Source organism: Eurypyga helias, unplaced genomic scaffold (genome assembly GCF_000690775.1).
Source record: "Eurypyga helias isolate BGI_N326 unplaced genomic scaffold, ASM69077v1 scaffold3393, whole genome shotgun sequence".
Classification (NCBI taxonomy): domain Eukaryota; kingdom Metazoa; phylum Chordata; class Aves; order Eurypygiformes; family Eurypygidae; genus Eurypyga; species Eurypyga helias.
The window spans coordinates 43,642-59,463 of NW_010241700.1; the positions used below are offsets into that span (position 1 = coordinate 43,642).

The window sequence follows — 15,822 nt, forward strand, 5'->3', positions numbered from 1 at the left end:
GTTTAAGTGCAGGGATCTTGGGATAGGCTATCCTAGAAGGAAATTTTTGTACCCTATCCCGGATGAAAGATAGCCTGAATTCAGTTGTGAAATACGACCTTAAATTGAGATTACTCACCTCACACTGACCTAGGAATGAGCTTTCCAAAGGTGTTTGAGTTCGTGCTCTGATCTTGCGCACCCAAACACAATCTTCCCTCGCAGCACATAGGTGTGGCCCGAGCTCTGGAGTCCCATTTCTGGCTGCTTACACAACGTGCAGAAGGAGGGAAGGGATGGAGTTAAAAGCTGAGCTTGCAGCTGGCAGAGGACTTGTCTTTCTGGGTGTGGATTTGGGGATGTCAGGAAAACACAGATGCCTTGTTGCAAAATCACCTCCCTTGCCCCGTGGGAGACAGGCAGAGGGATTGTCACATATTTCAACGCTCTGAAAGTGAAGAAAATCTGTTCAGTTTTAACAACCTGAAGATTTGATCCACAATTTGCACTTTCGTGTGGCCTAACAGACGTTACTGGTGCCGTATCAGTGGCTGTTTTGGCCATTAAAACAAGAAGGAAAAACCCTTCCCTTTTGAGACCATGTTCCTTGTTGCTACAGTAGCTTATCCTTGGTTAAAAGATAATGTGTCATATTTAAATAATGTTAACATGCTTGCTCTAAAAGCGGAGAAGGCATCCAGAAACAGCACAAGCCAGTGTTCCTGGTCTTGGGGCTCCCCCTCCTTGCTGCTCCTCTGCTCCCTGTGTAACAAATGAAAGAGAAATCAGCCCTTAGCGGTCAACCAGGACACTTCCCCCGACCCTCGCTGGCATTTCAAGAGGGTACTGGTCACCTTGGTGTAGACACTGGAAGAGACCAAATGATCAATTTCCTCGGGGTTTATAACCTGAAGGGCTTTTTAAGCAGAAGCTGTTGCTGTCAGAGTCACAGGATCAGGTGTGATTTCCCGTTTGCTGGAATATACAGCAAATATGCAAGCAGGCTCTCAGCTTTTTTTAGCTCACAAAAGCAAGGGAGCCCTTTGAAAGATCCGCCGTTTACCCAATCATCGCTTTCCCTCACGCTGTAACGCATGATAATATTCTGACAGTGTAAATCCTCACATTTGCCTCCCTCCCTCTTTCCTCAGTCCCTCTCCCTCCCCCTCCCAAGACTGCTGCTATCGGATCTGTGATGATATGTGATCTCCTGGATACAATCACACACACACACACAAGTACCAGGCTCTGCTGCTCAGCTGAGCAAAATGTCTTTCTCCTAGAAGTGGTGCTCATCACAGCTTGCAAAGCCTTGACGATGTTGCCATGCTTTCCTTTCTGCCTTCTGCCGTTTGCTGTCTTTGTCTGCCTGCTTTTCTTACCCGCGGGTGATTTTTGCCCTGCTGTCTGTAGCTGCATGGACTACCACACCATAGATTGCCGGGATCAAGGACTCCCAAGTGTTCCTAATCCATTTCCATTGGATGTACGGAAACTTCTTATAGCTGATAACAACATTCAGGCGATACCAGCTGATTTCTTTATATTTTATGGAGACCTAGTCTATTTGGACTTCAGGAATAACTCCCTCACCTCTTTAGAAGAGGGCACTTTTAGCAGTTCTACCAAACTGGTGTATTTAGACTTAAGCTACAATAATTTAACACAGCTTGATGCTGGGATATTCAAATCAGCAGAAAAACTGATAAAATTGAGCCTTGGAAACAATAACCTGGTGGATGTGGATGAGGCTGCTTTTGAGAACCTGGAACAGCTCCAAGTGTTAGAACTGAATGACAATAACTTACAAAGCCTCAATGTGGCAGCCCTGGAAGCGCTTCCCTCCCTGCGGACTATACGCTTAGAGGGCAACCCCTGGGTCTGTGACTGTGACTTTGCCAATCTTTTCAGCTGGATACAGGACAATGCATCTAAGCTCCAGAAAGGTAAAGCTCGGTGCCTCACCGTGCCGTGTGTACGTCTCTGTATGTCTGTCTCGGAGGGAAGGAGGGTTCTTGGTCAACTGGTCTGTGTGCTGCCTGCAGTGACCCCAAACTGCATTTTGGCCGAACTGTAATTGCATGCTTGCAACAAATGAGTCCATTAAAATGATGTTGGCATCTTTTTAGCAGCAGGTCCTCTTTCCAAGGAAGAGAGAAGAAACACAATTTCAAAATTAAGCCCTAATAATTTTGATTTATAGCTTAAACTTACACAGGCTGTGAAAGAGCCTTTTCAGATTCATCCAGCCCAGAGCTGGTTTTCTTCCAGACTTCATTTTCTCTCTGGTAAATACATATTTTTCAACAAGCTCTTTGAGCAGCTAAATATTCTGTGCCAGCTCCTTAGAAAAACTGAATTTTCTTTCATTTTACTGATCAGCTGTAAAGCTGCTACAGAAGAGTTAAATCCCCATTTTATGCAACTGTGATTGTCAGCCCTTTCCTGGAAGTATTTTGTGTCGATACTCTGCGTTTGAAACTCTCTTTGGTAGCTTGATTTTGGCTCTTTTCATTAAAATAACATTGCTTCCAGTATTAAGAATAAATTGAAATGGCTCTGGAACCCAGCAAAATGCAGGACATATAATTCTGGTATTTGGGCCTGTTAATTTTCAGAAAAGCATGGAGATGGGAAATAAGTATTAAGACTGCCACGCACAGGGAATGCAGACTCTTGCTCCACATTTCCCACCCGACCCCGAAGCCTCTCTTAATCCAGCTTTAGCAGGATCATCTCACAGTTCATGCCTCCCCACGGGCACCAGGACATAAACTCGTGCCACTGAGCCGGCCGGCTTCTCGCCGAGGGCGAGCTGCTCGGGGCATAGAGACTTCCCAGGGGCTGCAGCGGCTGTGCAAGCATCGCCTACATGGCATCGCCGGTGTCTGGGCTGCAGCTGGCGGGGGTGTCTGTGCAGGGGGTGGTGAGAGCTAGAAGGCTGGGGGAGAAGAGCTCAGGAGAACTGGTTGAGGTCAAGTAACTGTTTGAATTCGGACCAAAAGGAAGAAAAACACCGGGGCCTATAAATGTCGGTCTTTTGTCTCCTTTCTTGATCACTACAGCCTGTCGTCAGTTATTCAAGTTCTTCCAGTGCTCATGACCTTGGGTAGCATTTTGTTCATATGCTCATCTAGGTTGCCCTACATATTCTTAGCTGTAAACCAGCTGTTTTAAGGAACAAGCAATTTGAGGAAAAAGTGGGGTTTTTTTCCTGCCTGCCTCAGTAAATCTTCCATCTTGCTTCTTTCTAAACCAAACCTGGGCCTGTTCTTCCATCTTCCCTGATAAAGTCAGCTCTGTTTCAGCCAAGTGTTGGTCCATCTCTCATGCTAAACATCACTTCACTTTCCTTGCGCTTTCCATCTCTTGCAACGAACTTCTAGCTCCTTCCCCGTTATCCACACTGAGTCGTTCAGTCGGAGAGTCTGTCCCAGCCGATCTCTCTTTTCTCTTCTGCCCTGCCAGTGTTTTAAAGTCAATGTGAACTCAGGTCTGCGAATCTCGAGTGACTGAGCTTTCTCATAGTATTGCCAGTGTTCCCCAGTGTCTTGCGAGCTTAGAGATGCTTCCTCACAGCATCTTCTCTCATCCACAGCTGGGTTTCAGCCACATAGCTAAAAAATTCCTGGCTCATCTGGATCTTCCAAACTTTACCCAGAGAAGCTGTGGCTGCCCCATCCCTGGAAGTGTCCAAGGCCAGGCTGGATGAAGCTTGGAGCAACCTGGTCTAGTGGAAGGTGTCCCTGCCCATGGCAGGGGGGTTGGAACTAGATGATCTTTAAGGTCCCTTCCAACCCAAACCATTCTATGATTCCATTAGATTTGATTTGGGAAGACAAGTAGGGAAGGAGCAAATGTTCAAATGTTGGCTTTGTCAGAGCTGCCCCCCCCCGACATGGCCTAAGCAAATGATTTGCATCTGTCCCAGGAGCAAGTCCCCTGATCTCTTTGCAGCCGGTCCCATCAGTGAGATCTCGTGCATGTTTGCAGAAAAGGGTGCAAAGTCAGTGCTTTCGTTGCTTGTGAGCTGCTGCCACAAAAGTACTGTCTGTCTCCTGTAATGAACTAGAAACGTTATTCACAAAGGTGAGGGCAAAACTAAACCCGAAGAGGGAAGACTGTCTCCGTGACATTTTAAAACCATATGGCCACAACTGAGTGCCTTTCAAAGCAACCTTTGGAAGGTCAGTGTAAAACTAATTCTTAGAATTACGATTTGATTGCATTATATATCCAGTCAGTTTTTAACGATATCACAACATTATACCCATTAGGAACTAATCATGTTAGCATCACCTGTCTGGTTATACTTGTCCAAAGACACGTTCACCTGGCCTTTCCTGGGAGGGGTGGGAAGAGCAATTCAGCGTTCAGCCTCCCTGGCTTCCTCACGCTACTTCTGTAAGGCTGGAGGCAGAAGCGTTCTTGCAGCAAACACGTGAGGGTAAGTAGGGCAGCGGGCATTACAGCAAAAGAAAAAGGTAGGGATACATTTTCAGGGCCCAAGAGAAGAGTGTGGTTAGCTTGGCTGCAGCTTTTCCTTTCTGATTCTGCAGCAGCTCGAGTGTTTGGATTGCATTGTACAGTGGGGAAATGGCAGGGAGGAAAAAGGAGTTGGCTGGTGGGTTTCTTTTCTTGGTTTTCGTTAAGAATAAACTGTGATCAGCAATACCGAATGTTTCCACGAGAGACTGAAGTTCCCCAGCCTTTAAATGGCTGACTTTGCCCGCTGGGTGTGCTGAACAGGGAAGCTGTGGAAGGGTGGGAGATGTAAACTTGCATGGGTGATCCCCAGCCCTTTCATAGAGACTGCAAAGCACTGCAGAGAAACCAGAGGTTCTGTACACTGTCCTGTGTCTTTTGCTGGCTTGGGATGCTTCAGAACGGGTTAGGCGAGAAAGGATGTGCCAAAGCAGAACGAAGCGCGCTGCAACCGGCCTGCGGGTGAGCCGGGACCCAGGGCTGCGGTCGGCGAGTGCCACTGTAACATCGCAGACCCGCGAGGTTCAGAACTGGTAGCAAGAAGCAGGGGATAAATAGCTGTGAGAAATACCTGGACAAACTGACTTATGTTCTGGGCATTCGTTTGGATTCCTCACTTTGAATGACCCTTAAAATAGTTTAATGTGTCCTGTCTGCATGTCTGAGAGAAATCACTCAAGCCCTTAACTGTTTACTAGGCCCAGCCACTGCTCCACCTTTTAATTTTAGCTCTGCAGCGTAGTGGCGTGTTAGTCAGAGCTACGCTTGTTTTTGCAGAAGAAATACCAAGTTCATTTAAAAACCGGAATTTTGTCAATGTGAGCTGAAATCTGAATAATTGATCCTGCAGCTCTCTACCTCTGTAATTATGGCCTCGGGAGAACGCGGTGATCTGTTGAAAAGCCGTACTTCAACTCATCAGCTTTGCAAAAGCCAAGTCCATTTTCTTTCCAGCGTGCTACCAGAAATAGCTTATAACTTATGCTGACCTGTCTGACGGCGTGCTACCAGAAATAGCTTATAAGTTATAACTTATGCTGACCTGTCTGACTAGCTTACTGCAAAGCCTCTTCCCAGCTGAGCTGCCTTTGCACATCTAACTTGTCGCTTCACACAAACAGCTGGGATTCGAATCATTTTACAGATCCCCAGCATTTATTCGCCTAAGCTAGATTTCTAAATAAAGGCTTGATGGGCAGTCAGTGCATACCCCACCATGCCAGGTTTGCAGGCAGACTTCTTAAAGAAACTGCACTCAGAGTTATGCAATTAAACTCTGCACTTTAAACCAGCAAACATATTTTCATACTCGTGAAGAGATAGTAAACCCAGCATTTTCATCATACTCCAAAACCAAGCCACGTTTTTTCCCCTCTGGTTTGATTATTAATTGATTAAAACCAAAACTGTGTAGTGCAAAGTAGACAAAGGAACTGGGAAAATCAATGGAATGGTGGTAAGTGGAGAACGGATGACAATTGTTCTCTGCTCTACAGATGACAAAGTGTTCACTAGGGGTCAAGATGAGTAAGTTGTAAAACCTATAAAGATTTTCTGTAGGATGCTTGATTTTACAGGCATTTGCTAAGCCTGAATGGCAGTGTGGTGGCCAGTGATTCATATGAAAGGTTTTCCATTAGGAGGAGCATGGCGATTAAGAATATTGGATAATTTTTTGGAAATAGAAAAGTTGCTGTAAGATCTCTATTCCTTAAAAGGTAGGTGTAGAACCCTCCATGGAAGTTGTTACTCCATGGGGCCATGCAAGCTCTCAGAGCAAAAGAATATCTTGAAAGAACAAAGGTCTAAGTTGGTCTGAAACATATTATTCAAGGGATTCATGGAAATAATTTCTCTGAGGTGTATCCTGTTATATCCTGTCGTCTGCTTGCCTGTATTTGATCCATCATCCTGAACTTTACAAAAAGCGATTGTCAAGTGAGGATTGAAGAAAGCGGAGGAGGAATACAAGAGTTGGTTTGGACTCTGACAGAAGAAATTAAGAAAAAAATGACTAAAAGTAAGAGAGGTACTGAATAAAGGGAAGCATGGTTAGAAGTTAAGTAATTTTGGGTCATGATGTTTCAAAATTTTGAATTCAGCGGAGTCTAAGGAAATTTGGCATTCATTTTTTTTGAGATCAAGAGTCACCTTTGAGATTTCTTGCATTTTCTGCTTCAGTGGGAGCTGGAAACCCTACAGATATACACTCGGCTAGTTCTCCTATTTGGAAAGGCTTTCTTTTGCTTTAGATATACACTCGGCTAGTTCTATTTGGAAAGGCTTTCTTTTGCTTTCAGAGCTTGCTCTGTATCACATTTTATCTTGGCTAAAAACGCACTTTGCCTTTCTTGTCTGGCTCTTAAGCTACTTTTTTTAGTAATACTGCTTGAAACTCAGGGCTCCTCCAGCAAAAGGTTGTCGCTGGTGCACGTGACTGACAGGACTGAGGTTTAGGAACGCTTCCATTTCAGGGTTTGACTGCAAATGGCTTTGATAAAATACATTTTTGGTGAAAGGGGCTGTTTAAAATTAGTGGGTAGCACTGCAAAAGACACTTCTCGAACCCCTCTGAGGATCCCATCTGGGTGAAGGGAGGGGATGCAGATAAAGTGCCTGTAACAAGATAAACACAAGTCGTCTGCGGGGCCACACTGAGGTGCTTTGTAGGGCTCTCTGGTTTGCCTTCTGCGACCGGGCTTTGGGCAGCCGTGCCTGTGACCTTGTTTGCTAATGACTAATGCATTTTTAACATTACTTTTAATTAGAGTTTAAGTATTCCTTGGAGTGTGACTGTAGTGTCTCCTTTCTGTCATCTTGTCCTCATTTTGCTTTTTACTTTACTTTCTTCTCCATATCTTTGGAAAAACCCTTTTGGGAAGTCGTGTAGAGTTTCTGGGATTGCAAGAAACAGGCAGTGTCTGTGCTTTTCGTGCTAGATGCCATGGCGTTTACTCAACCTTTTGTGTTTAATGCAGACTCTAAGTTCCCCACTACCCCATGCAAGAATGGAAAATTTTTCTGCCCTCCATTAAAACAGTACTAGAAAGACTTTTAGCAATTTGATGGGAAGGTTACTGATACTTCCAGAAGGACTTGAAAAATTCATTCAGAATTGCCCAGTGACAGAATTCCAAGTAGATTTGTGCTGCCTGTGCGATAACTAAAGGAAATAGATGTTCTGAGTGTTTGAAATGAAAGTAACACAGATTTAGGTGAGGATTGGTGTTAGACTTCTCTGTTAAAACGGGATTAGCTGGCGCAGGGTCGGCACACTGTCCTCCCGGATGCCAGCGCTTACCTTCACAGCACTACAAGCACGACTGGTAAAAAGAAGCCTGAAGAAGACAGGACTGGGTCCAGTTGCACAACTGTATCCTAAATTAAGTGATTGCCAAACTTGACTGGAAGAAAGCTCCTTAGTAGCAGTAAATCCCACATCACAACACACAGGCCGTGGCTAGGGCAAGTTTTCCTCTTCCTTTGGTGAAATGTTGCTCCGCTTTGGAAAGCTGCGTGCACCAGACCGCATACTTCTGAGATACTCAAAGAGGGTTTTAGTGCCAGTTGATACAGATGCTTTTTAGCTGCTTCCGTAGCTAGTACCTTCTCAGTATGGATGAATTGGTAAATTCTGGTGACGTGGCGTATTTCCAGGTGAAGACTCTATGCAAAAGGATGGGAGGGAAGGATGGCCATGAGAGGAGGTCAGCAAAAAGCAAGAGCAGGTGACAATGAGAGTGTAAGCCATGAGGTGATCATCCCTTGCTTCTCAGGCTCTTTCTATAATCCCATTCCAATCTAGGATCTCTTACTAAACTTATTCTGTAAATAAAATAGCACGTTACTTCGTTGCTCCAGGCCTCTGGAGTAGCCCTGGGCTCACTGAAAATGCTGAACATCATCCCAAACAAAGCAGCGTAATTACGTGAGAGTACAGGTTTCATTAGACCTTCTAACCTAGCTAAAAGCCAGTGAAAGAGCTGAGCATTTTGTAAATCCTCTTGACTTACCATTCTTTATCAGTACCTATTTATTCATCTGCTCTGTGGAGAAGGCTGCCTTAACTTCCCGTACTAATACAGAAGCAGAGCAAGCTTCAGCTAGAAAGGACAGGCTGTTCTGTCCATTACAGCCGTTCAGTTCTTCCCCCAGTATCATGCACATGCTAGCACATCACTAGTATGGAACATAATATCTGGGTTTTGGGGAAGGAATTAAAAGCCTTAAGACATTTCACGTATTCAGCAGCTTTTATTCTGTTCAAGCAGAAACTCCTAACAGAAATTAGATTCCCTAACAAGCGCATCAAATCTGTTTCTATATATACACATATATAAATATATAATTTGATATCCTACTCTTTTTCAGTAAAATGATCTGACTGCCACTGGCTTTTCAGTCTGTTTCTTCCATCTTGAGTTTTTTTTAAGTACTTCAATCTTTCATGGATTTGAAGATGGGAGGACAGCATTTGCAGATGTGAACACCTAATGTTAAACTTTATGTTCAGGCACTGTGACCAACTGTTAAGTACCCTCTAACGTTGATCTGTGAGACTCTAGGGCCCGTGGCCAGAAAAAGTTTTCCTTAGGGACCTAAATCTAGGCTTCAGGGGTTTTTAAGCCTTACTGTTCTGATAGCTTGAGGTTATTTCCAATGAAATTGCATCTCTCTGCAGAGGCAATGCCTCTCTCACTGCTTATTAATACATCTAATACATCTGTGACAGCGTTTAAGTAGACTAAAGAGAACTATAGCCGGAGGCAAAATGCCATACAAGAAATAAAATGCCACATTTAAAGATTTCCAGTCTGTGTGAACTACATTCAGCAACATGAGAGAAGAGCTAAATTCCATCCAAAAGGGCAAATACCATTTTACTTAAAAAAAAAATATATATATTATAATGCTCTACTTTTATTGTATAGACGTAACAAACACGTGTGCATGGAGCTCACTTAAATGTTCATGGCTTCAGATATTTCTCTGGATGTATTTCCTATACGTGCCAGTGTATGTGTGGGTTTTCATCATCTCATACTATTGTGCATCGCTGAACGTTAGGAAACGATTTCTCTTGATACCTGTTTTGTGTGAACTCTACAAAACCCCAACAGAACTGAGGCCTCTTTTTTTTTTTAAACTCAGCATCTAAACTTACAGCTGGGAAATCTGTCTCTGCGGCTTAACAGACAGACCATAATATTGAAGTAATGAATTTCAGAAGTTCTTCGCTAAAAGATACAGTTAGCATAAGTACTAGAAGGAAGCAAAGGCAGAAATACACATGGAGTCCTTCAAAATAGGGTCAAGTAGACCTGGAGCAAGTGATACCTCTGGCTGGTTGTCTTCAGCTGGAGGAATATAGCATGAAACACATACTACAGTAGTCATCAGTCAGCATATCCAGGGAAAACCCATGTCAGATCCAAGCGCAGGCGATCTCAATGTACTTGATGGTCCAGCCAATGTGAGAAACGTGGTTGAATTATGGCTACAAAGTACCAGCAGAATGCTTATGAAACTTGGTGTCTGGGTTTATGTGGGTTTTTTGAGATTGGAAGATCATGACACTTAAAACTTGGGGCATTACAGTGTTGTCATTCATTAATTAACCAGGAAATTACTGATTATTTGTATAAAGACTGGTTTCAGGCTGCATCCATTTTCTAGGAGCTTCATTTTTACAGGGGCAGTGTCTCAGCCTCTGACTCTGCAGGACAAGTAGACCTGTGCGTAGTCATTTGCAGAAAGAAATGCAAAGCGTTTATTAGGATCCAGCAGCAGCTTAATTGCCCACGGTTCATTGTCAAGGTTTAAGTGCCAGACTTCGGTGGAGTTACAGTCCTCTAATGGCAAGGCAAAGTCATACTGTTCTAAAACCTGTTTGGGAGTTTCACTGAGAGAAACTCTACCTGGAACCCTCCTGCATCACGTGTATCTTTTTAAAATCATGCCTCTCCTTTTAGTGTAATCATTCTAGAATTCCAGGGTTTTCACCCTTCCCATGTTACTTAGACGATCTATTCCGCAGGGCGTAGAGCCATATTTGAAATTTATTTTATTTTTTCAGTGTTAAGGGACAAGACTATATGGAATCTAGCACCTGTCCCCTGGTTGGGACTTCAAAGCATTCCCTTTCTGAAGCAAACAGTGCACTGCAGCTCGGCAGTAGAGTATAGCAGATGCTGCTTCCGGTGACGTAGCAGAAGGGCACAGAGTGTGTGACATTGTCCTTGGGACAGCTGGGGTTATTCCAGATAATGTGATGGCCCTGACCAAAATAACGTAAGCTATATATTTATAACACACTCACACTTATTTCATTTACAGATTTGTTTGGTATGAAGAACTCTTTGAACATGTTGTGGGAGCCATGAGATATATATAACTACCATCAAAGGTTTCCTTACTGCAGCCAAGCACTAAATATCAAACGTCTTTGAGATACCCTTTACAAGAAGACTGGCTGATTTTTAAAATAATAAATTAAACAGGTTCTACAGAATTGAAAAAAAACCAGAACCAACCCAAACAACAAGCAATGTTTGAGTGGTTAAAGTGTGTGAAAGTAGAGCACTAAGGTAAAACAGCACGCTCCTGTCCTCTGGAAGTCTGGTGTGTGGCGATGGGTAATTTGATTGAGCCTGTCTGTACGCAACAGAATCACCCAAAGGGAAAAAATCCCACCTTATAATTAATACTGATCACTGTAGAAGCCGTTCTTTTGTTCACGTGTTTGATGGCCCAGGTTTACTTCCTGTCCAAGCAAAGAACAAAACTGGATCTATTGCTAGGCATGAAGGTAACGGGAGAGGTGGAGGGCAGAACAACAGTTCTCCACACACACGGGATTCTCCTATCAGGACAACCTACTTTTAAATAGTGCAAAGAAAGCAGCATTCTGCTGGGGGAGGAAGCAGCTCCAGCGGTATTGTTCCTACGGCACCTTAAGCAGATACGCACGTGACCTTCACATTATGATGATTTCAGGTGAGCAGTTAGAAGCTCTGGTGCAATAACCACTGCGTTGGCTCTGGGAGGAGAAATTCCTGGTGCCACCAGAGCTAGAGCTGCTGGTCTCACTGCTGGTACACATGCACAGTCTGTTCCAGATTCTCTTTGGAGTGGAAGGAAAAGCTCCCGTGAATTGTACTGGGGTTTGCAATAGTGTCACGACACAGCAAAGAAAAACATTGACTGAGCAGGATGGACTAATAAACATTCCTGTTTCCCTCAGTCACTGCCATGAGCTTCCCCAAAGCTCTGCAGCCCTTCTAGGTTGCTTCCAGCAGAACTTCAGCAGACTGCCTTGCGTGTGGCCCGGCGAGGCCAGTTCATTCCTCCCGTGCTGAAAAGACGGTGCGTACGCGGGTGGCTGGGAGCTGGCAAGGCCTCCCTACTGGCCCCTGGGTTAGGGTGCTGTATTTTGCCACTTGGCATCTGTTATCCTCAGTGACTAAGAATTCTGTAAAAACTTGAGCCTAAGCTATCCCGTTGGAGTGTCACCAAATAAAGCAAGTAGAAAATTCCCAACTAATCTCTTCGGTTTGACAACGTGACCTAGATTCCAGTACCCATGGCTACATGGAGAGGAGCTTTTTTCTTTCTCCTTATTGTATAATCAGACTCAAAATCATTACAGTACAGATTCTCACGACAAGAAATACTGTCTAAGTGACTTGGTGGGTTGCAGATTCTTTTCTGTTTGCATTCTGTGTTGTGGCGTTAGGTGAAAGCATCTGGGGAAGCAGGAACAGAGATCAGTCTGCAGGCTCAGTGTTGATCCATGGCAAAACTGCTGTTGGTAATAAGTGGGCTCTTACTTTTCCACCTCTAGGATCCTGGGCAAACACTGCCATGCTGTTATTTCCAGAGGCAAGGCCTGCAGTATGTTGAACTGCTGAGAACAATAGTTTTCTTTTGGAGTCTTTTTTTCCTGTCTCTTTTCTTTTTAATACATTCTTTTTCTACTTCCTTCCTTGTGGAAACTTAGACCTGACACTCCAGCTCATCAAGGCCACTGGCAGGTGAGGACACTGCAGAATTCCTTTTGCCATTGGTCAGAAATGGAACAAGTAGAGTTGTTTATGGTCACCTGTGCACTCTTTCAGTAGACGTGCTGTGAGCACGGCTCAGCTGCTGTGAAAACAGCAGTTCTTGGGAGGTCCCAACAGCTATTACAGCAATTTGTCTTACTGAAACACAGTTGTACAGAAACTTGGGTTTTCTTCTGCTTGTTACAAGGGAAATGGAATTTGTTTAGGTGCTGTGTTCACTTGAACCAGGCTTTTCTGCCAAAATACTGCAATCATCTTGTTCTGTTAGCAGGGAACTTCCTCCTGAAATGAATTTGCAGTATGTTACATTCGTTTTCTTGTCCTTTCTACACAACAGCAGTAACTGCTTTGATTACTGTCAACGTCACCATTGATTCACTGAAAACTGTTTGCTTTTTAAAATCCGATGAAAAAGACACAGGTCTTGGCATTCCAGACTATGGCTTTTGACTCCTCCCTTATTTCTCATGGTTTTGCATAGGGAATGATATCCATTTGTCTCCCTGTTTGCTTTTCACTCCCATTAACCCCAGAGTTGCTATTCCCAAGTCTTGATGAAAAGAAAATACGGACCTGGTGAGCAAGCCTCACTGCTTTCCGTAGAAAGGTTTGTACAAAGAGCTCTATCGCAAGTTACGGAGTGCAGTAGTATGTACCTGCTCTAGCCATCTGTGCCATCACGGACGCACTCAAGTGCTTCAGCATGTCAGCTTGTGTACAAGACATGAGATATATGGGTACTGCAGGTTCTGGATTTCCAGAAGTGTCAGAGGGTGTTTGAAACCGTGAGGCTCCTTTGTCTTCTAGCCAGTTCCGCAGACAGGAGGTTTCAGAGCTCCTCGCCATCTGGTATACATCACCAGTGCACTCCAGGCTCAGGGAAAGAATGTAATGTGCATTGCTGCAGCTCTTAGTGCGTTGTCAGTGAGAGGAGCATGAGAAAGAAGGAAGGCAACAGACTTCAGGAAAATATGACAGATACAAGATGGCTTGTAGAGTACACTTTAGTACAATCATCATTACAAGGTCAAGCAAGTCAGGGTGATAATTGGGTCCATAGTAGACTAAACTCTTAGAGTGGTATAAACTCACAGTAGACTAAAACTCCCTCTCACATCAATATAACAGCTGGGCTGGATCGAGATAACTCAGCAACGCAGAGTCAGAAACTGGGAGTCCCTTCTGTGATCAGTAGCAGAGAAAGAGGAAAAAGGTGTCAAGTAAACCAGCAGCAGTTCTCGTGCCATTAATACACAATTCTCGTATTTCCCCTTTACGCTCATATCCTTACTAACAAGATAAAAGCTCCCTTGCCAACAGCCATACAGACTAGTTCACTTCATTGTTCCATTCTAGCCCTGTTGATATACTCCCCTCATTTTCCCATTGTGAATGAAGAAGGAGTTGGACATATGCAGTGAACTGTTTGCTTTCACTGTCCAGTATCACACGATATTCTCACCAGTTTTAAAATTTGGATTTGTTTCCTTTCACTGTCCAGAACCCAGCTCTAGGCATTCTTCAATACTGCAAGGAGGAATAATATCTGCTAGTCTGCATGTCCTTATGACAGTCAGAGGGAAAGGGTGAAAGCAGGTCACTGACACACAAGCATCCATTTACCCTAAGCTCTTGTTTGGAGCGGAAGAGAAAGACAACTGGGATTTTGGAACTACGTGGGAAAAAGTAGTGTGGAAGAAACTTCAGTATTCCTATTATCCTCTTTTGGAGCCAGAAACCTGTGTTCAGATGGAGTAGCTGGGATGTGTGTCCAGGTCTCCAGATTTAGATGTATCCAGGGTTCAACATTCACTTTTTTTAAATCCTCAAATTCATGGTCCCAGGTCACGCCTGACCTCCTGGAAGACTGAAGGTGAAATAACTTAATTTCCAGGAGCCTTTCAAGGGTGTTATGTAACGGCTTTTGGGTAGTAACAGATTTTATTCCATTTTTTCCTAATTTTTGTACAAATCCATAAACCTACAATTAACCCTAAAACGATTTTTTTTCAGCCACTCAGTGTCTGATTGGAGCAGTGGCAGGATTCATCGATATTCCACTGATTTTGTCTCCCTTTGCTCTTCTTCGCAGGTCTCCATGAAATCCAGTGTTCCCTGCCTGTAGAGAACAGAAGAATCTTTCTGAATGAATTGTCTGAGGTCAGCTTTAGTGAATGCAAATTTAGTTTGTCACTGACGGACCTTTTTATCATCATCTTCTCTGGAGTCGCAGTCTCCATTGCTGCTATCCTATCAAGCTTCTTCTTAGCAACTCTCGTACACTGCTTCCAAAGATGTGCTCCCAGTAAAGATGACGATGACGACGAAGACGACAGTGAGGACTGAACTTAGGCTATATACTTAAATTTCCTCGGTTTATAAATTACTAGATCATCAGCCAAAGTGTAGGAAGACAACAAGTAGATTAAAAGCTTTAAGCATGAATTAAACGAAATGGCAATGTGTAAGGATCCATTCTAATCTCACGACAGGTAGGAATCCGAGACCGTTAGCTTTGCTTACATATGTAACCTGATGCAATGAGACCAGGTTAATTTCTATGATCCTTAATCAAACGCTGCATTTAAATTTGAAGATTGGAGGGAAAAGGGAGAAAGGCCAAAAAAAAAATGTTCAGTGTTTTAAAAGACTAACTCACAGCTTCCAGATTGTCCTGATGAGATGCAGATTCCTGGACGTGCTTAATAGCTTGGTCTAAATGCACTTCAGAAAGGACTGGCGAGGTGGAGGCATTTCCGCTGCGAAATACGGAAGCCATTTAAAATAGGGTCCTTCCTCCATCTAAGTAGTGGGAGATTCCGATAAGCCCACACAACTTTCTCAGTAACAAAATGCAACTAAAATGATTCCTAGAACTGGAGAAAGCATTATAGGAAGGTTGGCATTTTCTTTACAGCTATTCTTTATACATCCATCCTCCCTTTGAGGACGGCGGTTGCAGGCATCATTCGGCCAAATGGGGTTTTTTCTGTAAGGAGATACGGTTCCAGATCTGAGTCATCCACTCAGCTGCCTGGCACCTCTGTGGTCACGGCACAAATACTAAATATAACTTTCTTCTGCATTTTTAGATGCAATGAAGTAAAGGATTTCCCTTCCCTGTAATGCTAGGCACAAGTAACTCTTGCAGTATCCAGCCCATTTAGTTATTTTAAAACACCAAGGGCTATATTCTGCTCCTGATTATACTCGAGCAACATGAGTGAACACCATGATCCACACTGGCAACTGTATAAACAAGAGTGGAATCTGGCCCAAGATGTTTCTGACTGTA

At 43.8% G+C, this 15,822-nt stretch overlaps 1 protein-coding gene across 1 annotated transcript; it reads left to right on the forward strand.

Moving 5' to 3' along the window:
* Positions 1-1,187: 1,187 nt before the first annotated feature.
* Positions 1,188-14,873, forward strand: LRRC38 (leucine rich repeat containing 38). Its single transcript, XM_010148819.1, has 2 exons — positions 1,188-1,925; positions 14,620-14,873. The coding sequence occupies exons 1-2, from the start codon at positions 1,298-1,300 to the stop codon at positions 14,871-14,873; spliced, it is 882 nt and encodes a 293-aa protein (XP_010147121.1). The 5' UTR covers positions 1,188-1,297.
* The last annotated feature ends 949 nt before the right edge of the window (positions 14,874-15,822 follow it).